The sequence below is a fragment of the Atractosteus spatula genome, chromosome 13 (assembly GCF_055471065.1).
Source record: "Atractosteus spatula isolate fAtrSpa1 chromosome 13, fAtrSpa1.hap1, whole genome shotgun sequence".
Taxonomy (NCBI): Eukaryota; Metazoa; Chordata; class Actinopteri; order Semionotiformes; family Lepisosteidae; genus Atractosteus; species Atractosteus spatula.
Window position 1 is genome coordinate 3161526 of NC_142718.1, and position 23181 is coordinate 3184706.

The window sequence follows — 23181 nt, forward strand, 5'->3', positions numbered from 1 at the left end:
TTATTATAGCATAAAAATGATTTATTGTACCAGTTTTGGGTGATGCCTGTATTTATTAGTCCTTGCTTTAATGGAGGATAAAGATATTTGTAAGTGGCATTGTGTTAGCAATCACAGTGCAGCAAAGATACAACAGGACAGCTTCTCACTGACAGCCTGTGGGGTTAAACTAAAGGTACAGAGAGGAGACCGTGAAATGTACTGCAGTCTTTCTCCCTCTGGTGGTAAAGCTTGGAAAATAACCCAAACAATCTTGATGCACTGAGATTAAATGCAAGTGTAGGAGAATACTAATGTGTTCACAATATTGCATCAGTGGGTCTCCATCTTCCTCTTAACACACAAACATAGACAGTGGAGATTATCTGGACCCATCTTCAGAAGAAAACTGTTTTGGACAATTCTTATTCTCTTATTTACATTTGCGCCCTTTGAGACAACAGTGAAACGAAATATCAAGATGACTTTACAGAACCAAAAACTAACTGGGAAAATGTGGTAAGCCAATTAACGAGAGTTTCGGGTGCACAACATTTTAATAAAGGTAAATGTTTTGTTTAAAGTGAAAGAAGTGCACTCCACACTTCTTTTACACAAGGAACTTTTAATGCCTGGAATAAGCTACCACGCTTGTGGTAAAAGGTGGTGGGTTGTGAAGGCTGATACAAATCTGACTTTCAGAAACCCTGCTTGATGTTGCAAGAGAATGACTCAGTGCATAAAAGAAAGAGCTTGTAACAATATGTCATATCTTGTGCTCCTAATGTACACTAAATGGGTTATAAGTAAAGCAAACATATCATATTGGGGAACAGCATTTCCTCTATAAGCTCGGAGAGCAGAGGGATCCTAGAGGAACAGACAGATTCTTCATGGCACACAGGAGGCTAAGAAAGGATCCCATGAAAATGTTAAGATGGCGAGAGAGAGTGACGATGAAAGCAACCCACACAGTCTGACTCCCAGCGACAACCGACACACTGTCGTTTATAGTGCTCAATCCGGGATGAGTTCTGACTGAGCCAGGCACATAAGGACCAATTCAATAGCTTTAAGCCAAATTGAGCTTGCTAAAAAGGCTACAGGAACACCTGTTAACCGCCACTCCTCTGCCAAATAGGCCGTAACCAGTGCAGGTATGTCCAAGATAAAATAGGCTGTTCCTCCTCCTCCTCCTGCTCAATTTTCAAACACTGTCTTATCACAAAAAAAATGTTGTTCACGAATACCGACAGATTGTTCTCTATTGTAAAAAACCCCTTTCGTTCTTCCTCAGCATACCTGTCTGCTCCTGAGAGATTAAAGCAGGGCACTGCCAGCTCACCCTGGAAGACGAATGCCAACCCCTGTTCAATAAACCAGAGGAGCAGAAAAGACGGCCTTAGCACAGCATTTTGATCCACATCCAGCAGCCTTACAAACTACTGCTGATGCAGAAAAGCAAAATATTTCATACGACTTTGATCTCGCACGCCTGCCTCAGCACATGCGCTTCAAAAGAGTGAGACGCTCCTGCTGCTGGTTCCCATACAAGAGCCAGCAGCTTGTAGAACTGGCCACGCTGTAGTCTTCTTATCTGCTTCTCTGCAAACTCTTTCCCAGAAGTACAAATGCAATTTAAGTTAAAACCTAAACCTCATTCTTGGGACCTTTTTTATAGCAATTTAATTACATATGCAATTTAAAATGAAAAACATCCACATTTGGAATCAACAACTATTGCTTTACCTTTCTGCTCAGAGGGACGATTCACCATCTCCTGAACCTGAGCACCTTTTTATTTTCCTTTTGTCCCATTGAGTCGAGTTCCCGGTCATGTAATGAGACCAGTTTTGCAGATAATTTGAGAACTGCAACTTATAAAAGTATAAAATATCCTGAAAGCCCAAACTGTTGGCCAATGTTAGACTGACCACTTCTCCATTGACTTGGCTCACTGCTACAGCTCTCACATCTCCGACAGCAGAGACAATAAGAACACTGGCGTTTTCTCCGACTCCTGTAGTATCAGGCAGTCCTGCGGGTGAGAGGCTAAGCTGCTGTTTAGAGGACAGACGCAGCTCTCTGCTCTCTGCAGCTGCTGTCGCACAGGCTCCTGAGGAATCCCTGGCTAACTTCCTGCTCACCTGGCCAGCTGTGTGCCTCCTCCACAGGACCTCCCTGCCTCAGCCCAGACGATAACCTGCAGTCTCAGGACTAATAGGATCAAAAGCGTGCTCCAGCAGAGGTCTGGAAGTTGGAAGCCTGAAGTATACATTTTTCTAGGAGATGACAACCATCCAGATGGTCAAAATCAAGCAAATAAGTAATGCAGTCAGTAAGTGACACCTTGGGGTTGACAAAAGCCAGATGGGACACAATCCGGGGTGTCTGGGGTGACACCAGGTGCTCGCTGTGCTGCCGGGTCACTAGGCCCGGCGTGCCTGTGTGCGCTCGCTCCTAGGCCAGGGCCTGGATGGCCTGCAGTCTGTCCTGATAGAGCTGGTGGAAGACCCGAGCCAGGATGAGGAAGGGGGCTTCACAGTTCTCCACCTCCTTCTGTATGAGAAACAAACACACACAAAAACAAATCACACTCTTGCGGATTCAAGAGCACTCAAGGAAAACGCTGCTCTGAAGAACAGCTCGTGCTGTCCCCATGCAAGGAAAGCACAGTAAAATTCAGCTCTGAAAAGCAAGTACAGGGCTTCTCAATAAGCATTTAAGCAACATATTTCTATTCTTACTCTAATGTCGGGACCTCCCTATAGGTCCTTAAACTTACAGGTTTATGTTACAGACAAGTTTACGATATGTCAGCTTGCTATGACCCATGCAGTGGCTAAAACTTGCCCATTCCAGCTTCTGATGAGAGCACAGAGGAGGGGAAGTCAGGAGTCAGACCGGACTGAGCGCCCTGTGGACCAGTGGACTGTGGGAGGGGGAAACGGGCTCACCGCAGAGGTCTCGCAGTACTCCAGCCCCTGGCTCTGGGCCCACTCCTGCGCCAGCCCGGACTCCACCTCCCTCCTGGCCGCCAGGTCCGTCTTGTTGCCGACCAGCACCCCTGCGAGACAGCAAACCGTCACTGAGCAGAGCCAGAACAGACGCAGCTCCATGAGGTTCTGGGGGGACCCAAATGAGCCCACTGGTTCCGGTCTGTGACTTATACAGACCTAAAGGGAAGCCTACAGCAAGTTGTAAGTTCATCAATGGATTCAAACTCCTGAATGTGCAACTGGCCTTGTAGAAGAAGAGATGCTTTTGGGCCTTTTCAAAGACTCACAAAGGCATTTCGACTCTCGAAGGCAAGGGGCCAGTCGTCAGGCACAAGGGATTTGGAGTTTGTGTGGTCTGTGCAGAACCGGTCTTGGAGCTTCCTGGATCTCTGCCTGAGCCGAGGGCTTGACTCCAAGGTCTACACATATACGCTGCTCACAGAAAGATGAACACTTCTAACTGGCTCTTCTGCAGAATTCACAGAACGTGATACATCGGACAGGTGCCAAATGTGTTGTGTTGTATTATGAGAAAATGACTAATTAATGCTTTGCATGAACTAAGCGTGCTTGCAAGTTATTTTTTCCAACTAAATATCCTACAATCCACTCAATTTCCTGGTACTCCACTTAAACCGTTTGGAGTGTTCACTTTGGTTTGTCTACCTGCTACCCTGAGTTCCACTTCAATCGAACATGTGTTTCACCGTGCTTTGTGGCTGACCAGTGAGTGGTCTGTGTTCATCCATCCATTCTCTAACCACTTCCAATTTAGGATCAGGGGGAAACCCACATGAACACTGGAAGAACATGCAGACTCCACACAGACAGCATTCAGGAACTGAACTCAGGGCCCCAGCCCTGCGAGGCAGCAATGCTAACTACTATGTCACTGTGCTGCCCATCTCCAGTATGTTCATATATGTGGTAAAGACTGGACGTGTCTTGGGTAAGTGTGGTACAAAGCATGGCTAATCAGAGTAAAATGGAGAAGGGAAACCTGCCGCCTCTCCCTCACCTGGCACGTGCTGTCCCTGGCAGTGTCCTCGGACCCTCTCCAGCCACCGGCCGCAGTTCCGGAAAGACTGCTCGCTGCTGATGTCATAGACCAGGCACAGCACTGCGGGCTGCTCCCACTGCACAGGCGAGCACAGCACGGAGCAGTGCAAGAACACTTACTGAACAAACCCGTTTATTTCTTTTACCTGCCATTGCAAAATCCCCTTTAACTGCCCTCTCAGCCTTTCTAAGATCCTTTTCCCACACGTGCTTGCTATCCATTGTGCTCCTTCTCTTTAACTGGATCCTGCAGTTTTAAAAATAATCTTCTGAAGTGCTTTCTTTTCCCTTATGCTTTGTTTCTGACTGGATCGGCTGACCCATTGGGGACGGCGTTTTGTGGCCTTTTCTTTATTCACTCCTGGGGCTTGATCTGGGCTTCAAGCACAGAAGAGCCTCAGAGAGGAGACAGCACAATGCAGATGAGCTAATCTGCCCAGCCTTTTAAAGCACAGAGCAAAATCAGAGCCCTTACCAGCTTCTCACAGGCTTCCACAAAGACCTCCTTCCCTGCTGAGTCAAAGATGAACAGCTCCTGTAAATGACAGCAAATCGTGAACACGGAATTCCTTATTTTTCTTGCAACCCTCAGTTCCTCAGTTCTGCACCTCAGTTCTGCACGTACTGCTACATGCTTTTATTTTCGAACCACCTCTTCCAATTCGCAAGACAGCCGGAGCCTATCCCAGCAAGCGTCTAGGACATAAATGTAGACTTTACTGTATATCCCGGATGGGAAAAAGATGTATTTTATTTAAAACACTGTGCTGATGGGCTTTGAAGCAGTTGTGTACCTGGCGTGGACATCTGGCTGAGCACCACTGAATTCAATGCACCTCCGCACTTTTGCCTTTGGCTACCACGTACTTATTGTTCTGTTTATTGTCTGTACATACTGTCGTTATTTATTATTTACTGTTCTGTGATATACTGTCTACATTCTGTGTTGTCTGTTGCAAATGGCAAAGAAACTCCCCTCTCCGTCTCTATAAACACGGCTCTTACTGTCCAACCTCACTGTCAGCCTCATCTGTGAATACAGCAGAGACAACAATAAGACCTGCAAATACAGCTACCCTGGATACAAAAAACGGCCGCTAAATGACTTATTCTTCTATGGACTCATTTTAATTTTAGGATCCACTCTGGAGACAAATCCAGGCTGTAGACCTACTGGGAACGTTGGGATACAGGTCTACATCAGCCTGTTCACTCAGAAGCCCCTGGGATTCAGGATCACTATGAAGAATATTAAGCAGCGATAATATAAAAGCTTGAATGTATCGGTTAAGTGCCATTACAAGACAGGATAACGGGATGCTCACCAAGAGGCATGTGTGTGTTATATCTGCAGCTGTTAACACTCTGATTCCTTACGACATGTAATTGAGGCGGCTAAAAAAAAAAGTCGAGGAAGTGTCAGATGATCAAAAGGAGGGCCGTCATTTACATCTCACACGTCCGTGTTCTCCCAGATCGGCTAGCTTCCCCTCTGTCCTGCCAACTGCTGTGTCATTGGATTTAGCGCCGGGCTGTCCAGCACAATCTTCCAATATAGCTAACGGCTCACTCCTGACGCGTCCCTTGTGAAATCGAGCCCGGTAGGTGCATTTTTAAAAGCTCGGTGACCGACGCAGAGCCAAAACCCACAGATCTTGCGTTTGAAATGGATGAAGGGGACAAAGGGGAAAAAAAAAACCTTTGCAAAATGAACCGCATTTTAATTGCCATCACAGGAATTTGGGTTCTTTTTAAATTAAGAAAAATGGCAATTAAATTTGATATTTTTTACTGACTTCCTATATTTCTTCGCACCTGCATGCTTTCCTTCCTCGTGTCTCTCTCTTGCTCTGCGCCTCACTTCCACCCAGTTCTTAATGTTTTCACTCCCACTCCCCAATTATCTGGTCTCTCCTTCGCTGAAGCCCCCACCCTCGATCCCTCTCGTTACTGGAGTGTGCCGAGCTGCTGCTAACAGCGTGCATCGATAACCTGCAGTGTTCAAGTGCAGATTGATTGCTCTGGGTTGCGTGTTTTGAGCAGCATGCTAATGCATTCGAACAGAGCGGCTCTGAGGGGCGCAGTGAGTGCTGCACCTCTGTGTGCAAGACTCTGATTTCTCTTCGGCTGCTTTCGAAGAGCGAAGGGCAGGGAGGTGGAGAGTACCCTCCATTGCCTCTTTATCCAGTGCAGTCTTTCACAGCCTGGGGTATACGGGCTGAGTCCCAGAGCCGTGAAGATCACAGCCAGGGTCCCAGTCCAGGATGAGCCCCTACAGCCCAGAGATCACAGCCAGGGTCCCAGTCCAGGATGGGCCCCTACAGCCTGGAGATCACAGCCAGGGTCCCAGTCCAGGATGAGTCACTACAGCCTGGAGATCACAGCCAGGGTCCCAGTCCAGGATGGGACCCTGCAATCCTAGCTCAGCAACATTTTTATCTATATTTACATGGGTCCTCCCTATAGCCTTCCAGAACTGGCAGAATAGTCAAGCCTATGTGGGATATTTTTTATTTTATCAAGAACAGAGGCAGACTGATTGCAGGTGTCACGACTGTCCTGCAGTTAAGAGATAGTTGAAGTTATCGTGTAAGAGGAATAGATAAGCACCTGCATCCAGGGTGAGATAGAGAACATTGTCCCACCAATATAGGATCCCTACTGGACTGCAGGTTTTCAAACTCTTGCCTCAAACCACAGCTCATTTTCTCTAATGAATACTGTAAAATAAAGTGCTGAGCAGAGAAACCCTCTCGTCTCACTTCATCGCTCCCATTTATCAAGGAGCAACATGCTTTGCTGATTAGCACAGTGGTTTTGATTAGGAAAACATCCAAATTATAAGACTTCTGATGACAAATTTATTCTGAGAAAGACAATACAGAACTCATCCAAAAGTGCTTTTTATGCAGGAAAACCTAAATATGCCAGCCGAGTTGTCTTCGATACAATCCATCGATTTTCTAACAGCTTTATTCAACTCATGGTCATAGGGGAGCTGGAGCCTATCCCAGCAAGCAACGGGCACAAGGCAGGGTACACCCTGGACAGGACGCCAGTCCATCACAGGGCAGACCGATTACAAACAGACACTCACAGCAGGGCCAATTTTCCCCATAAGCATGTTAACCTACCAGCTTGTCTAGACTTGGATGGTGGAAACCGGAGCACCCGCAGGAAGCCCACACAAACAGGGGAGAACATGCAAACTCCACACAGACAGCACCCCAGGTCTGTAATTGATCCCGGGCCCCCAGCACTGCGAGGCAGCCATGCTAATCACTGTGCCACTGCGCTGGCCCCCCACTCTCCAGTGCTGTACTAGCAATTCATTCATATGCTTTGAGGGGAGTCTCCATCCTCGGCCGCTCACAGTGAATCTGATGCTTCTACCCCTTATTTAGGGGCTTGTTATGAAACCGCTTGCAGCGCCTTCTGCTACCAGCTCTACCCAGCTGGAAGTGCCGATGCCACATGCAAACATGTTATTTGCAGTTTGCTGAAATCGGCTCTTATTTAAATGTGAGTCATAAGCCCTGCACTGTTAGCTCAAATTGTAGCTCTTGTGATAGTACATTGCCTACCTTACACCCAACCTAGATCGCTGCTTCGAGCATATATGGTATAGGGCTCTACAAACGAACACCCCTGGAGCAGTACAATTTGGACACAAAGAACAGTGCAGCTGCTCCCTTTGTCACCAGCATTTGCTGAAGCCCTGATGTGAATACAAATGCCTTCTGGAGCTCCAGCTCGCTGCAGGGGCGCAGCGCACTGGACCGAACAGCAGGTGGAGTATGAAACCAGGCACAGCTGGAGATCAGAGCCATAAAATAACAAGTGTCAGCGGTGAACGGTAAGCAAAAGAAAATGGACACCCACCATTATGAAATGGGAAGATATTCGATAATTAAGGCTGATGAAGAATTTCGTAAGTCAGGCTGACTAGAATCAAAATGCAACTGCTACCGTATGCAGTGTACTGACATAATTTAAGAAATAGCTCAGATGGGTAGCTGCATCAGCATGGGTAGGCTGCAAAGGTACAAGTAGTAGCTTTATTCCAGGCTGAAAAGTGAAGAAAGAAAACATAACGTTTCGGCTGTGGAGCCTTCTTCTGGTGTCAGGCTCCACAGCCAAAACTTTGTGTTTTCTTTCTTCTCTTTTCAGCATGGAATAAACCTCTTACTTGTAATTTAAGAAACAGCTAACAAACGGATGAGAAGGGCTTAAGGCCTATCACGAGAAATCTTCAAACTGACGGCTACAACAGGAGAAACGTTACACTCTCCTCGTAAAAAAAATGAACCATCTCAGGTTTGACCCGAGTGCTGTGCACCCAGCTTGCTCGTTCCCGCCTGGAGAGGGGAGAGATCTGTGAGCGGCTGGTTTGGGCTGGGTGTTCCGGTGGGGGCCACCAGAGGGCAGTGTGCTGCACTCACCACGCTGTCGCTGGTGTCCGGGATGTGCACCGTCCTCGTCAGCACCTCCACTCCTGCAGTCTGCGCACAACACAGGACACACATTCGGTGTTTTAGTGGGGTTGATATTAGGTCAGGGTGAAAAAGGCGGGTGTTTGGGCACCAGGTGTCAAGGGCGCTAAGGATGTTAAATTGCACTAAATTCTGGTGCATTTGTTAGGGTCCAATGGGGTGCTTGTGGCCAGTCTGGAATGTGTGTCTTTTGAGTTGTGTTTTTTTATAACGTGCTCTGGGTGTTGATAGAAAGTGTCGAATGTTGTTAAACCCTGGTGAATAAAAAGGGACCAGTTAGCTAGACTAGTGTCTGTGCATGCACTGGTGATCCTGGGAGATGAACAGAAGCTGAGGCAAGGAAAAGAGGTCCGAGTACCCTCTATAATTGCCAGGTGGCGTAGTCGGCTACAAAGCAAAAGGGTTCCTGCACTTAGGGGGTCACCACCCGTGACAATTACTACTACTGTCTGTTGCTTCAGAAGCTTATCCCGAAATCTGGGGTGCCTGCATCCTGGATAAGTCACCCACATGCCAGCAATACTGACCTACATCAGGACCAGACCACACTCCTACTTCACCTCCAGGAGAAACTGTCTTATACATGCTCTGTGAGAGGCCCACTACACTATGCATTCTAGTCTGACATCATCATGACATCATGCACTGAAATGCCTGATTCCACTATTCCACACTACATTGCTTCCTTCATAGCCAAAACATCGCAGGACACAACATTAATTTTTCAATCACCCAAAACGTTATGCGCGACACACGGGCACGAAAAACATTAACTTTCCGTTCCAGATCTCCAACAGAGCTGGAAATAAGATTGCACGGCAGTGTGAAGGGTACTAGGTTCTGCAGGCTGTAGACTCTTGCACAAGCTGAGAAACTCATGTGCACAGCAGGCAGCACTATCAAGTTCAGTTGAAGCAGCGCTTCACATGACAGTTCAGAGTTCAGTTGATCTGTCACACGCACAAGTGCAATGAAATCCGTATATATCAACAAGCAGACAACGTCCACCCGGCGCCTTAAACGCAGGAGCCTGCATCTTGTCCTGTGCCTAATTTATCATATCTGGGATAATCCCGGAGGATGCCTGCTCTCACCATGCTGTAGTTCTTCTGGAAGTGGGCTCCGTCACTGCGGAACATCTGGGAAAGCGCGCTTTTCCCAACGGCCGCATCTCCTGCAGACAGACGAGACAGTCAGCCGCCGCTGCCGACACACACAGCCACACGGAGGCGAAGAGGCAATCACCAGTCCTGAAAAGCGGCCCCCTCTTTTCTGTCCTCAATGAGACACTGGGGCTCTCCAGTGTCTCACTGAGGACACTGCGTACAGTAAGTGTTGAATCCTTTTTTACGTACCTTTATAGTGGTACCAGGGTTATGGAAACTGCGTTTTATAACGGGTTATTATTGTCTGCTTTTTTTTTGCCACCAATTCCAAATATCCATTTTAAAATTACCCACCACCACACATGTAAGCAGCGATCGAGCCATTACTATTTAACACCCTTGTCCTCGAGTACTTTTGTGTTTCTTACCTACGAGAATACACTTGGCTCTTAACTTCACCATTGCTGAACGGCGCGGTCGCGCAAGACCTGAACTTTTTAAACAAGTGAAAAAGAAAGCGAACGTGTTGCTGTGCGAGTTGGTTTGAGAAGAGCAATCGCTTTTCCCCGCATACACGTTAAATGTCTCTTGGCTCAAAAACCGATTCTCCGTTTTCGGACCCGGAAGCCAAGCACAAGCACGGTCTCTTGGCAACCTAAATGAGCAAGCGTCATTGGCCCATCCCTTCTTAGATCCAGAATTTTATTGGCCTGCTACATTAATCCCGCCTTCAACCGCGACCTATAGTGTGACGAGTAGCCTTGTTCTTGTATTCGGTTTGATTGGTTAAGAGCCTTGGTCACGCCTACCGAAACCTATTAGTGCTCTATTAGACTGTCACTCACTGTGTCCTTTACAGTCACTGGTACAGTTTACCACTGTCACATTTTATATCTTGGGAACCAATGACTTGTCATTTAAATGAAATACAATTTCCTCTCCAAGGGATGCTTTTTCGGTCATATTTAATGCGTAGCTATGTACCTGGCCACTCGACGATAAACGTATTTAGCTGGCGTTACTGCTTTCCAGGAATATTGTAATGAAAATGCAATGCGCTTCAAAATAGACCACATACACTATATCATATAAGAAAGGCATTCAGAATTTTTTAAAACGTTCTCACTTCACACCGACAGGGCAGAATAGGAAATATCGAGGACGAAAATATAGTGTGCAACCCAGCACGTATGCCGAAAATCTGGTTTTAATGATTGGCACGTTGTGATTTCATAAATGAATCCTAAATCTTGACAGTCCGGCATCGCTCGCTACCTCACACCCTCGACCCAGACCCACGGTACTGGTCCAGTACTGCAGAATGATTCGGAGTCGTCCGGCGAGGCCACTTGAAGAACGCCCCAGTTCCAAGAAGCGCCTGCTCAAATTCGGCCATTACCGTCAGTCACACGGCTGGACCTCAGAAAGCTGGCCTACCGATTTATCTGGGCAGTAATTCGTTTAAGAACCCGTAAACTTGACTGATGATGAACCTCCGGTTAAAGCTCTTAATGTTCAATTACGGCTACGACAAAAGTGCCTTCACAAGCTCAGGTTTCATTGTATAGTTAATAACGCGTACACCTAGGCACGCAAGTTCAGTCGTCTTGTACACGCCGATGTTAAAAATACACAATACAGTACACCACGTGGGCCATTCAAAATGTTCCGTTTTCTTTACAGAAAGATCTCATGTCCAAAAGACTGTGACAGAATAATGATGGCTTTAAGTAGGGTGTTGAAGGAAATAAACCTCTTTTTACATCCCAAGAGATCGAAGCCTGGACTGGAACAGGAGGCACTTAACACAAAGCACGGCCATTTACAAAAACCCAGTCCTTCATCAATAAACACAGAATACCACATCAAGAAGCTAACGCAGGTCACGGACCACTTCTACATAAGCCCCTTGTGTTGCAGTGGTCCTTGGTCAACTGTGAAAGAAACTCGAGCCAATATTTGTTTTTTTACAGTTTTTATTAAACTCTGTAGCAATGCATGAAGACTCAGTACACCAGAGACAGAGCAGAGAGATGCAGGCTTCAGGCCGTCTCCTCTTTGGCAATCCGGTCCTTTTTGAGTGGTCCCTGTGAGGTGGGGAAAACAGAAAAATCAAGGAGATTAGTCCCAACAGACACTAAGCCGTGCTCGTCGTTAGCCTTTTACACTGAGGTATCGCCTGCAGTTTCAAACCCATGCGCTGATCATACAGATCACAGTCCTCTATTGACAGCCTATCAGATAACCGTCCTCTCCCACACCCCCAGATCAATATAACGTATGAAAATGATGGGGAGACACCGAGAGGATATTGCTAATAAAACACACACAGGTTTCTAAATATGTAACCCTTAAGGGCTTAGCCTGGATTTCTTACAACGAACTGGAAGTGGTCTGCACAGATCTCAGGCCGCTGTCCTGTATCCTGTGAGGGGTGTAGCTCAGTGCAAACTCACACAGGGCGCTAAACAAGTACAAGCGATCAACTACAAATAAGAGAGTGATCACTGCCCACAGGCAGAGTGTAAGGAAGGAGCATCCCCCCATTCCCTTTGCCTCTGGGATAAACCCAGATAAGAGGATAAAACTCCGCACGAGCAGGGAAAAGAGGCCGTCTCCCAGAAGTTCCTACCCAAACCCAAGCACTAGTACAGACGATTGAGAGCTTGTTCCTGGCAAAAGAACAGAGGGGCTGCTCACACAACGCAGCCCCCTGCATTGCCAGGGGTCGCTGTAGCACTGGAATGGAACCCGATGTCAGACTGCAAACTGATCACAGGTTACGAACAGTGCAGACACGGCAACAGCCGAGCCTAATCCAAGCTGCACAACGTCCGACAAGAAGCACAGCCCCAGTGAGCCGTTAGCAGACCTGTACTCTACTGGTTTCTGGTGTCAGGTGTGCAGTTTCCTGACTGCAGTACTCCACAGCACAAGAGACAACGTCCCTAAAGCGCTTGGCACGCTGGACAGAAAGGATCACAAACTGCTCACAGCTGTTCTATCTGGGGACAATTAATAAACCTTAACACAGAGGTTCTTAGCCTGGGGTGCAAAATGCTCTTTCTGGGGGCACGAGAAATTTTCATGAAAAATACAGATCTTTCATGGGCTCGTTGAACACAACCTTGTTTCATCACACCTTGGTATTAAGGAAAATGTGTACTTTTTTCATGCGTTTTTAACTTTACAGATATTAATACATAATCCTATCTCCTTGACTCTACAGTTCTGATACATCATACGTTGGAATAACTGGCCTACTTCAAAAACGTTTGATGAAGGATGCAAGAACACTTCGGAACCAACAGAGTGCAGACTGCAGTAATGGTTAAGGACCACCACCTTACTGTGCGATTCAACTATACTCTCCCTGATCAGGGTGCGAGACAGCAGGACCAACTACAAACCCAGCACACTAAGCAGCCCTGTATATCGACACCTCCCCCCCCCAGCCCACGTCACTGATAATTATAGCCCCCAGTAGACCGTGAGTCAGCCTATGAGTCACCATCTATCTTGAGAAGACTGCAAATTATTAAAGGCCAATGCCTCCCCTGAGGAAGCTCCTAAACAAGCAATGTGTTATCTGTGCCTAGCCAGAGCCAGTTAGTAAGAGGGACCGCCCAAGGACAGAATTAATCAGGTTTCCCGTTTCCAAAATGGGAAATAAGCACAGCGTTCCAGGGACTCTAAAGGCAACCCAGTTCATAACTACAAAATCAGCTGGACAAGCTCTTTAAGCTGAGTGTACAGTAATTCTTGCTATAGCGGGAGATGGCAATAACAGTTTCAGGGGCCTTGTTCGAGATGTTACTAGCACATGAATGAGGTCTGAATGAACTACTAGAAGAATGGTACGTACCGAGCCAGCTCTTGTAGCTTTCAATTGTATCTTGGACATCTGTCGCACCAGAACTAGTTATCTACATCCTTTCCTATCTTAAAAAAGCATGGCTCCAGACCTCCTCCCGGAATCCCAGATCTACATCCCAATTCAAACTGTGCTCCAGGGAATAAGTCGTCTTCTATGGGACCCTGTGCTTTTTGCTCTGTGGCTCCCTGTCTCCAGAATCATCTGCCCTGTGACACCAAGCCTGCCCACTCTTCGGCAGCAATGAAGGCAAGAGTAAAAACGTCTGTACAAGAAGGCTGCTGATCTTGCCTCATTTTATCCTGTCCATCGATTTGGATTTGATCCTGTGCATTGTGTTAGGTTACTGTTTACTAACTGGGCTGCGCATATTGAATTGCATGGCACTGCGGTCCGAGAATGACTTTTGAAGAGCACACTATATATAAAACGCACTCTCGAGCCAACAGCGACCCCTCCAGGTGGAGGCTGGCCCTCTCGGGACACCCACCATGAACGCCTTCTTCTCCTCCACGGTCTGGAAGCGGCCGTGCCCGAACTTGGAGGTCGTGTCGATGAACTTGAGGTCGATCTTCTCCAGCGCGCGCCGGCTGGTCTGCACCAGCAGGGACTGGGGTGGAGGGAGGGAGAGAGAGAAAGGGGCGGGTCACCACAGTGGAGGAGCTGCAACTGCAGGAACGACACCGCTGGCCGAAACGCCTGGAACAGGTAACACCTGCTTCCTACGCCCAGGTTTGTACCATTCAACCACTTTCCCCCACATACTGTTGTGTGCCTAAGCCCATGCAGTGTCAGCTGTCTGGCCATGAATTTACTCCGATCCGAATTCAGACCACATGCCGTTTACACTGAACCCTCCGGTTTAAAATCCCAAGGACAAACAGGACCACCCTGACCGTCGAACATAAAATTTAAATGGTCTTATTGTTCTTCATACCAAATGAAATCGGGAGCTTCCTTCATGCCCCAACACCATTCAGAAAGCAATCAACACCCATCTGTAATGCAGGTGGTTCAGGATCATTACCTTGCGGAGAGTCAGCACCCTCTTCTTGGTCCCGACCACGCAGCCCTTCAGCATGATGAAGTCGTTGGTCACCTCGCCGTAGTGCACGAAGCCGCCCTGCGAGCAGAGGGAGAGAGGCCCTGAATGAGTGCCCAATCTCTCCAGCCCTTCGGAACTTGGTCTCCCTTGCCGCTTCGGGCAAGGGGTTTCCAACTCGGCGCATTTCATAGGAAATCGTTCAAGCTTTACTACCTAGAGACCTGAGAATTTAACTGTGATCAATTCAAGAGAGACGAGTCATTAAATCAGGCAATTCAGAGATCATTAGAAACCAGAAGTCAGAACGCTCTTCACCCCTGGAAAGAAACCACAAGCTTTACTGATCTATAAACTGCCATCACTTTCTTTTCACGTCTGTGAGTTACTGTGGCACACAAGATAAAGCAGGAGGTCTCCAAAGCAAGGGAGAGAGCCTTGCTTTCGACGATCCAGCATCGCGCCATAACCATGCGGCCCTCATTACGACAGTGAAAACCCAGATTGAATCATGCTTCCTAAAACACCAGACCTATTGCTAGAAATGCCAGAAACGAGGGCTCCCATGCAAAACCCTGCACAGCAAGCACACTTGGTTTTAGTTCTCTTACCAGGGGATTGATGCTCTTGTTGGAGAGGTCATACTCCGTGGAGGCATTGTTCTTCACCAGCTTCCCGTCCTTGCTGTAGTAGCCCTGGCCAATCTTGTAGACCTAGAGAGATGACAATCCATTTTAATTAAATTTTTTCTCCTCCTTACCAACATTTAAGGAGCAGCCACAGCTTTGAAAACCCCAAAGCTTCATATCCTTGTGTCAAATCAATCTGCAGATGTTCCACAGGTCTGCACCCCCACCGCTTTTCAGTAAAGTGCCACCACCTCTCCAACCGCCTCCTGAGCTTCGGAGGACGGGAACCGGGTGCCCCGGTGAGTTCCGGACCACAGGCCCGCCGGGTTCCAGGCCTGGACCACCTCGCGGAGGCTGCTGGAATGAGGACACGGATCACGGTGCCCCCGCCCTGCTCACCTTCTTGTTGATCTCGGTGCGGTGGTGGTAGCCCTTCTGCCCAGCTCGTGCCACGGAGAAGGCCACGCGGGCGGGGTGCCAGGCGCCGATGCAGGCCACCTTCCGCAGGCCTCTGTGGGTCTTGCGCGGCAGCTTCTTGGTGTGCCAACGGCTGGTGACGCCTGCGAGGGAGGGAGGGGACAATTCAAGGTGAGTGGCACTGCCAGGAAAAGCCACAACTGACCAAACCCGGCACTCCCTTCAAAATCAACTCCACAGGTTCAGGCAGGTCAGGCTCTAGCATCTACCAACTGGAGAACTTGCATGTGCAATTACACCTACACAAAAACAACCTGCCATGTGTCTTTGGGTTGCGAAGAGAGCAGCCTGTTTTATTGACTGCTAGAGTTGGTTAGCTTTTTTCCATCTACTAGACAATCTAATCCAGCCTAAAGCAGTCTTCAAATTCGATTCTGCCGGGCAACAGGGATATCGGGTTTTTCCATTCAACCTTAGCCGATTAAGCTCTATAATTTACTTTTCCAAAGCCGAAAGCGCACAAGGATCTGATTGGAGGTGGCTAATGAACTGCTCCACTGTGGCCCGGAAGGTCCGACTCCGAAGACTTGTTTAGATCAAAGATGCTCCTTAACCCCGAGGTACGCAAAAGGTTCAGGGGGACCGACCGACGCTGGGCCCCTCGGGTCTGTACCAACAAGCGAGGGGGTGGCAGGGATGGGGGTGTGCTCTCAGAAGGAAGGCAGCATGGAAAGTCTCCTCATGCTTTTCGGGCGCCACGCCTGGCGCAGTGTTCCGTGGGCTCATCACAGACACACCCCCACCCAGGCAATCAATCCACCTATACCAAATCACTGATGGGGAATTAGACCACAGACTGACATCATTAAGCCAGGGCCCCTAAAAATGATGGCGGCCAGCACAGAGCTCTTAAGCAAGGGAGATTAAAACAATACCACAAATGTCCATTTATGGATCAGTAACTTAGAAAGAAGCAAGCCCTTCACGTTAACCAAGCAAGATCAGTTCTGTTGATGCTCTGGAACTACTTGCCAGACCTCACCACTAACGAATTGTCTTATTATAATCCTTACATTTATACCTCACTTTTCTGGACACTCCACTCGGAGAGCTTTTACAGGTAAGGTGCAGCCCCACCTGCAAGATGTGACGGCACCCAGAGTGCGCCAGTACCACACATCAGCTCTCCGTGGGGAAGAGAGTCAACAAGCCAATTGATAGATGGGGATTAGGAGGTCAAGATTAGTAAAGAGCAGACACCAGAATAACCATCCCTACTGTTGTCAATAAATGTCTGGGCATTGTTAATGACCACGGAGTCAGGACCACCACTAAAGCAGGGCATTAGAAGCCCCACAAACCGCAGGGTGAGCGCCCCCCTACTGCCCCATCATTATGAGCCTGGCTGCTGTCTAGGGTTAACAGTCTCCGATTTCTGCAGGGCCTGCAGTCAACAGTGCCGTGGAAACGAGGGGGTGGTGGCAGAGACGTACCCTTGTAGCCCTTGCCCTTGGTGACCCCGATGACATCGATCATCTCGTCCTGGGTGAAGACGGTGGAGATGGGCACAGCCTGCTCCAGCTTCTCGCGCGCCCAGTCAACCTTGTCGGCCACTGTGCCCCCGTTCAGCTGGATCTCCATCAGGTGGGACTTCTTCTGCCGCAGGGGCAGCAGGCGCATCTGAGGTGGACAACGAGAGAGCTTGTGAGGAGGCGGGTCTGCTGACCGGGCAGCTCCGGTATAGCAAGCTCACCGTCTCCAGTTACACCTGTAACAAATGACACTGGCACATGCCAGTTAAGCCGCTGAATTAGCCCTGGAAGAGTCCGTCGCAGACTTGGAAGACTGCAGGCCGACATGAATTTGTACCACAAGCCAAGCTCCACCTTTGTGGGGAATGTTTTCAGGGTTCCCTGCAAAATCCTACACAGCTGTGACCAGAGCACACCTGTTATTAGCCAGGTACCCCTCCACCCCCCCCTACAGCGCCGGGGTGCGTCCTCAGAAGGAAGGCAGCATGGAAAGTCTCCTCATGCGTTTCAGGCGCCATGCCTGGCGCGGTGTTCCGTGGGCTCATCACAGACGCACCCCCCTGCTTGTCCCATGCCACACCAGTGGCAGCCCAGTGACGGATAGACCCATCACCCCCCCAATACCGCTCCCAGCCTGCCCTGCAAGCTTGCTATCCTGAACTGAGGAGCTCCCAATACCAATCTAATACCCATCTCAGTCCAAACCGCCTGTACCACAAGCAGCCCAGAGCAAAGACCCCCTTCAGACCTCACGCTCTCTTCCCCTCGCCATGCGTGGAGCCAACGCAGTTTAAAAGGGTCCGATGGCTCTGCCGTCACAGCGCTTGGCAAGAAATTCCCAGCATGCACTGTAAGGAGGACTTAAACAGAGGGACAGCCGCGAGAGTGGGGGGGAAGACACTGACCTGGGTGTGAGCGATGATGCGGATGACCTGGCAGTACTTCTTCATGGCGGCAAAGTCCTTCTCCAGCTGTTTCTTGCCCTCTTCGTCCTGCCACTTCTTGCAGTACTTGGTGAAGGCCTTCTTCTTGGACTTGTACCTGCAGGAGGGAGCCCAAACCAAGCGCGCCCGCACGCGCGCGCACACACACACGGGTGGAAGGTGTGGCGGCGTGCGAGGCGGGGAGAGGGAGGGGCAGGGGGCAGAGAGAGAGAGGTACAGCGGATTGGCACGGCCCCTTCATGGCACTGCCCCCAGAGGCAGGCCAGCGGAAGGGCGCATCGCGCGGCAGGAAGGGTTTCGGCTCTTGGCACGGCTTCTAAGGAGCCCTTTCCGCCGGCCAGAGGAGCCCGGAGCTCATCGAGGCCGGAGGCGCCCGAGCGGAGCTGCCGAAGGGAGGGCACCACAGAGTTAGTCAGGGTTCACACGGGCCGGTCGCGGCTTCAACTGGCCAGCACAGAGACAGGCAAGTACAGTCGTACCAAGGTCTACATTCAAGCGCACCGTATAGAAAATTAGCAGATATGAACTATTAAAAAGGGAGAATAGGCTTAGAAATATAAATATATAGAAATAGGCTTCTTTATATATACCCATGGCAATATTCTGGTACGTTCTGTTCCGTCGCTTACAGCAACAGAGTGCAAAACTGAAGTTAATGAAAACTGATGCTTCACACACAATAGTTCATGCCACATTACTGACATCAGGCTATAAACCTTTAGGTTTTTTTATACTGGATCTTATATTCACTGTACAATGCATATTGCTGCATACAGCATGGTAATACTGTCTTCTCTGACATTCAACAGAGAATCAAAGTACAGCATTTTATTTTTTTAATTAGTTCCACACATTTGTCACGTGCACCAAATGCCACTTTACGACTTGATTGTTGAAACTACGTATTTGCAAAACAATGGGCAACAAAAAAAGCAACAATATGTAAAAATCAACAGAAACCTGGGTACTACTGTACTCTGAGAAGACACAGGAAACACAAAGAGCCTTCCCAGCCTTTGATAAGGATCTGTCATATCTTGGCTCACTACATGACTCAAGGCAGATATTCCTGCCTGTAAGCCATTATTCCAAAGACAAAAAAAAGAAAACACTAAGCTTGTCATGGATATTCTCTGTATCGACTCACGATATAGGCTTCACCTCTCTTTATACTCCTAACACGTCAGCACCCTGATACTAAGCTTTAATTTTCCATTCAAATTCCAAACACGAGATCAAGCGCCACGTGCCAGAAGGCATTCAAAACCGACAGCAACAAGGATCGGCCCACGCCCAACGGCAGCTGGGAGCGCTCTTCGGCGGAGCGGAGAGAAAGCGGGGGCAAGACCAGCCGCAGGGCGCCCCCGAGCCTTCCGAGAACACGGCGAGCGGCCCGGCGCCTCACCAGTTCTTGTAGAAGCGCCGCTTGCACTCGTCGCTGATGTGCTCGGCGAACACGGTCTTGAAGGAGCGCAGGCCGCGGGGGGTCTGCACGTAGCCCAGCACGCCCACCACCATCATCGGGGGCGTCTCCACGATGGTCACCGCTTCGACCACCTCCTTCTTGTTCACCTCTGCAGGAAGGGGGGGAGAGACGGAAAACACCGGGTGAGCGGCCTCAGCTTGATCGGGACCTCTAGGGGAAGAGGATCTCGCGAACTGGGTAGCCGCTGCAAGAGCCACCCTGTTGCGCTCGGCAAAGTCTGTCTGGCTACCGGTCTGATTACAATCCACCCGGAGGAGGTGGCCGCCAGCTAAGAGCTACTGCCAGCACTGGCTCTACACCTGCAAACGTTCTCCGGTGCTCCGCACCTCTCATTACTCATGCAACTCACGAGCCCTCCATCCACCCTATTAGTTTCAGGGTGCTTTTCTACTTTATACATCCCCCCCCCCCCAAAGACAAAGGTTGGGCTATGAGAGACTAGCACCCAGTTCCAGCAAGACATTCACAGCCCGTTTCAGCTGCTACACTTAACTGCAGTGCTGTTCGTGCGTCTGAAGTTTACCTCGAATGGGGGGGTTTAAGAGAAATCTGTGGGGGGGGGGGTTCACTGCGCTCAGATCTCGACATTCAGCAGGGGCTGCACATGGCGAGCCCAGTCTGTCCGCCCGTCGTGGGTATCATCACTGGCAGCGCCATTCCACCCCCCCCCTTCCCATCGTCCGCCCTACTGCCATGCGTAGGATCCAACTAATAAAAACGGTCAAAGCCATCTCAGATCTACAGCACTGCCCTCCTCTCCCTTAATATAATCCACTGTTTTCAGGTGTAATAATAATGTGCACGCTTCCACAGCACTATAACAATTCCTTACACTTCTCTAGCGCTTTCCTGGACACTCCACTGAAAGGGCTCGGACAGGTAATGGGGACTCCCCTCCACCACCAGTGTGCAGCCCTCTCCGATGCTACTCCAGTATGCTCCCCACACACCAGCTCTCAGTGGGGAGGAGAGCAGAGGGATGAAGCCAGTTCAGAGACGGGGGTTATTAGGAGGCCATGACTGGTAAAAGCGACACAGCTGGAGCCCGTTCCACGCTCCCGCAACCCTTTGCGTAGAGGGGTGAAGAAGGGGCGATGTGTGTGCGTGTGTGTGGGGGGTGATAACTCACTGGAGCCGGGCCGGTCCACCTCCCTCACGATGTGGGTCATGCCGGACTTGTAGCCCAGGAAGGCGGTGAGGTGCACGGGCTTGCTGGGGTCGTCCTTGGGGAAGCTCTTGACCTTGCCGCGGTGCCGCCTGCTCCGCTTGCGCGGCAGGAAGCCCAGGGAGCCGTGCCGGGGGGCCGAGAACTTACGGTGGGACTGGGGGGAGGAGGAGGAGGAGGAGGAAAAAAAAAGAGGAGAAAATTACAAGCAACCCTCACGACAGCCCTCTGGGAAAACTGCTTCTGGGCTACACCGCTGCAGGTTCAAGGGTCAATACTTCACCCCCACCCCCACCAACAAAGTCAACCAGAACTTGCCCCCCCAGTGCAGCCCAAATTAAAGCAACCGAAGCAACATTTCACACTTACACGTTAATCAAGCGTACCCACAAAGTTAAAAATTAAAAAAAAAGGTTCATTCCTCTTGATTTATATTCATCCCCCTACGATCCACGCGACACCCGAGATCTACACATCGAGGTGCCTGCTGGCTCGTAGATGGGTGTCACTTCCGAAGGGAGCAGCAGCACTTCATCCCATGCCTTGAAATTCAAAGGGTCTGCAAACACTTCTCTCGCTTTCCACTTGACTGATACTGGCCCCTCGTAAGCACAAGGCGACGCTGTAATAATGAGGGCAATTCTACGACCAAGTAGGGTATTAAGCTTGTCCGGCTGTTGCCAAGATCTTTATGTTGGGGGCTGTAGAACTGGACCCGAGTTTTATTTTTAATTCGCATACTCTTCGACGTCACCGGGCAGAAGCTTAATTTCGTCAAATGAAGCCGCTCAACGGCCTGTATATCCAGTCCGATGGCGGCTATAGCACCCGCTTTCAGCTTTAGGCAGGTGTCTTTCTGCCTCGATAGAGGGGGTCGCTACTCAACTGGCGAGATCTTCGTTCAACCTCGGGGACTCATTAATTTTACTTCCGTCTGCAGTCAGAACTCGACATTCAGCAGGGGCGGCTCCAGGCCGGCCCTTTCTCTGTCCGCCCGTCGAGAGGCTCATCACGGGCAGGACGGACACACACTCGAGTCCCGAGGCTGAGGGAGGGAGGGGCGGCGGCCTTGGCGACACCGGCGCCTGAAAGCGGGGGGGGGCTGCGGTTCAAACACGACCACAAAGAAGGCAAGTTACCATTTCCAAACAGGGGATACCCCGACTGTCTCCGACCACCAGCTCACCGATCTCGCAGGCCCGTTTTTTTTTTAAGAAAATCAACACCCCTCCAGACCAACAGCGCTCACCGGAAGGAGGGGACTGCGCATGTCAGCCGCACGTCACTTCCCGAACAGGGAATCGCAAGCCCCACATGGCAGTTTTGTTCTAAATCAGAGGATTTCTTCCGATTGTTCAGGATTTGCACAACAATCGCGGAAATAGCGACAATGTTTACAAAGATCTAGGGAGGGGTTTTAGCTGCGAATTCCCAACGCAACTTTTCCGCTTAAGGACTGATGCACTCGCAAAACTGGGGAAGACGTGTGCGGACATGTTCCCACGAAACCCAAGAACTCCTGTACAAGAGGAACTCCCTGGGTGGCAATTCCTGCTGTGTCCCCCTTATAGCTAGATTATACAAATCCTCCTGGATCTCACTGACCAGGACACCAGCCAGGGCCTAGCGCACACGTGTCCGGGCAAACTTACACTGCGCCACCTCCAGCACCCTCAAGAATGAATCGGTTTCGGCCTGGGTGCGTGAAAGGCAAAAGCCGACCACCTCAGCTCCCGGCATAGTCTTAGAAAGGGCTCGAAAAGAACATGACCGCAACGATCCATGTTTGTAATGCGCCACTTCTTCCCGATACGACACCAAGAGTTAACACGCAAAGTCAAACAAGTCACCCACAACACGAATTCCGCCAAATAAAAAGCCTAAACCTACATGTCATCGCAAAGGTGACATTCTTCCTGCAGTCCGTACACGTTTTGCTAGACAGATCAGAACGAGTCTGAAGCCCTCCATGTTCGACAGAGAGGCTCACTTAGTTCAATGACTTAAAAGTCCAAATTGCTTTTCAGAACAACTCAATGCAACGCAAAAAGTATGATTTATATATTTATTAACAAGGTCTGAGCCACCCTACATCATTTGGTCAAAGGATGGCCGAGATTACTGCGGGATTGGAATAAAGTGTTTTCAGCCGGCTGTCTCACACTCACCATCTTGTCACCAAATCCGGCTGAAGAGAAGGAGGAGACAGGCGGCTGTCACTTTTATATAAACGTCACCGCGCCCCGCCCCCTGCGTCTGACCGCTGGTGACGTAAGGAAGAGGCGCAGGGACGCCTGGGCCCTGTCTTGCACTGAAAGAGGTTGACCACAAGATGTCGCTGTTAATTCTTTTGTACTGCGGTGTTGCAGATCACGCAGCAGGTGCCAGTGGTGAAATTAATAACCTCTAAACACTATTACAGACTCGCTCAACAAGGAAAATCGCTACGTATGTTT

The 23181-nt window shown here is 49.5% G+C and overlaps 2 protein-coding genes and 3 non-coding genes across 6 annotated transcripts; all 5 read right to left on the reverse strand.

The window, feature by feature from the left end:
- Window positions 1-587: 587 nt before the first annotated feature.
- ift27 (intraflagellar transport 27 homolog (Chlamydomonas)) lies at window positions 588-10287 on the reverse strand. Of its 2 annotated transcripts, XM_088930534.1 has the most exons (7): window positions 10065-10287; window positions 9625-9704; window positions 8480-8539; window positions 4513-4572; window positions 3997-4114; window positions 2937-3046; window positions 588-2538 (listed from the first exon to the last, which is right to left on the reverse strand). In XM_088930534.1, exons 1-7 carry the CDS (start codon window positions 10096-10098, stop codon window positions 2440-2442), a joined length of 561 nt encoding a protein of 186 aa, XP_088786660.1. In that variant the 5' UTR covers window positions 10099-10287; the 3' UTR covers window positions 588-2439. The 2 variants fall into 2 exon arrangements, with proteins under 2 accessions (XP_088786660.1, XP_088786661.1); XM_088930535.1 differs by lacking the exon at window positions 8480-8539 and having other exon boundaries at window positions 10065-10229.
- Window positions 10288-11594: 1307 nt separating this feature from the next.
- On the reverse strand, window positions 11595-21981 carry rpl3 (ribosomal protein L3). Its single transcript, XM_088930100.1, has 10 exons — window positions 21865-21981; window positions 20690-20882; window positions 19480-19648; window positions 18036-18171; window positions 17092-17278; window positions 15581-15741; window positions 15164-15265; window positions 14538-14633; window positions 14001-14120; window positions 11595-11723 (listed from the first exon to the last, which is right to left on the reverse strand). The coding sequence occupies exons 1-10, from the start codon at window positions 21865-21867 to the stop codon at window positions 11679-11681; spliced, it is 1212 nt and encodes a 403-aa protein (XP_088786226.1). The 5' UTR covers window positions 21868-21981; the 3' UTR covers window positions 11595-11678.
- On the reverse strand, window positions 12301-12431 carry LOC148821652 (small nucleolar RNA SNORA54). The gene has a single exon (XR_016094089.1). It is a non-coding gene; the product is annotated as a small nucleolar RNA SNORA54 (small nucleolar RNA).
- LOC148821653 (small nucleolar RNA U83B) lies at window positions 16300-16396 on the reverse strand. Its single transcript, XR_016094088.1, has one exon. It is a non-coding gene; the product is annotated as a small nucleolar RNA U83B (small nucleolar RNA).
- LOC148821654 (small nucleolar RNA U83B) lies at window positions 17592-17686 on the reverse strand. Its single transcript, XR_016094087.1, has one exon. It is a non-coding gene; the product is annotated as a small nucleolar RNA U83B (small nucleolar RNA).
- Window positions 21982-23181: the final 1200 nt, after the last annotated feature.

What these genes read in the sequence shown, in the direction of transcription:
- ift27 (XM_088930534.1), bottom strand. Translation starts at nt 10,098, where the DNA reads ATGGTGAAGTTAAGAGCCAAGTGTATTCTCGTAG. An exon ending in AGCCAAGTGTATTCTCGTAG is followed by an intron (nt 9,705 to 10,064) that starts GTAAGAAACACA and finishes GTCTGTCTGCAG; the next exon opens with GAGATGCGGCCGTTGGGAAA. An exon ending in CGGACACCAGCGACAGCGTG is followed by an intron (nt 4,573 to 8,479) that starts GTGAGTGCAGCA and finishes TGTCATTTACAG; the next exon opens with GAGCTGTTCATCTTTGACTC.
- rpl3 (XM_088930100.1), bottom strand. An exon ending in GCATCATCGCTCACACCCAG is followed by an intron (nt 17,279 to 18,035) that starts GTCAGTGTCTTC and finishes TGTCCACCTCAG; the next exon opens with ATGCGCCTGCTGCCCCTGCG. An exon ending in GCACCGAGATCAACAAGAAG is followed by an intron (nt 15,266 to 15,580) that starts GTGAGCAGGGCG and finishes TCATCTCTCTAG; the next exon opens with GTCTACAAGATTGGCCAGGG.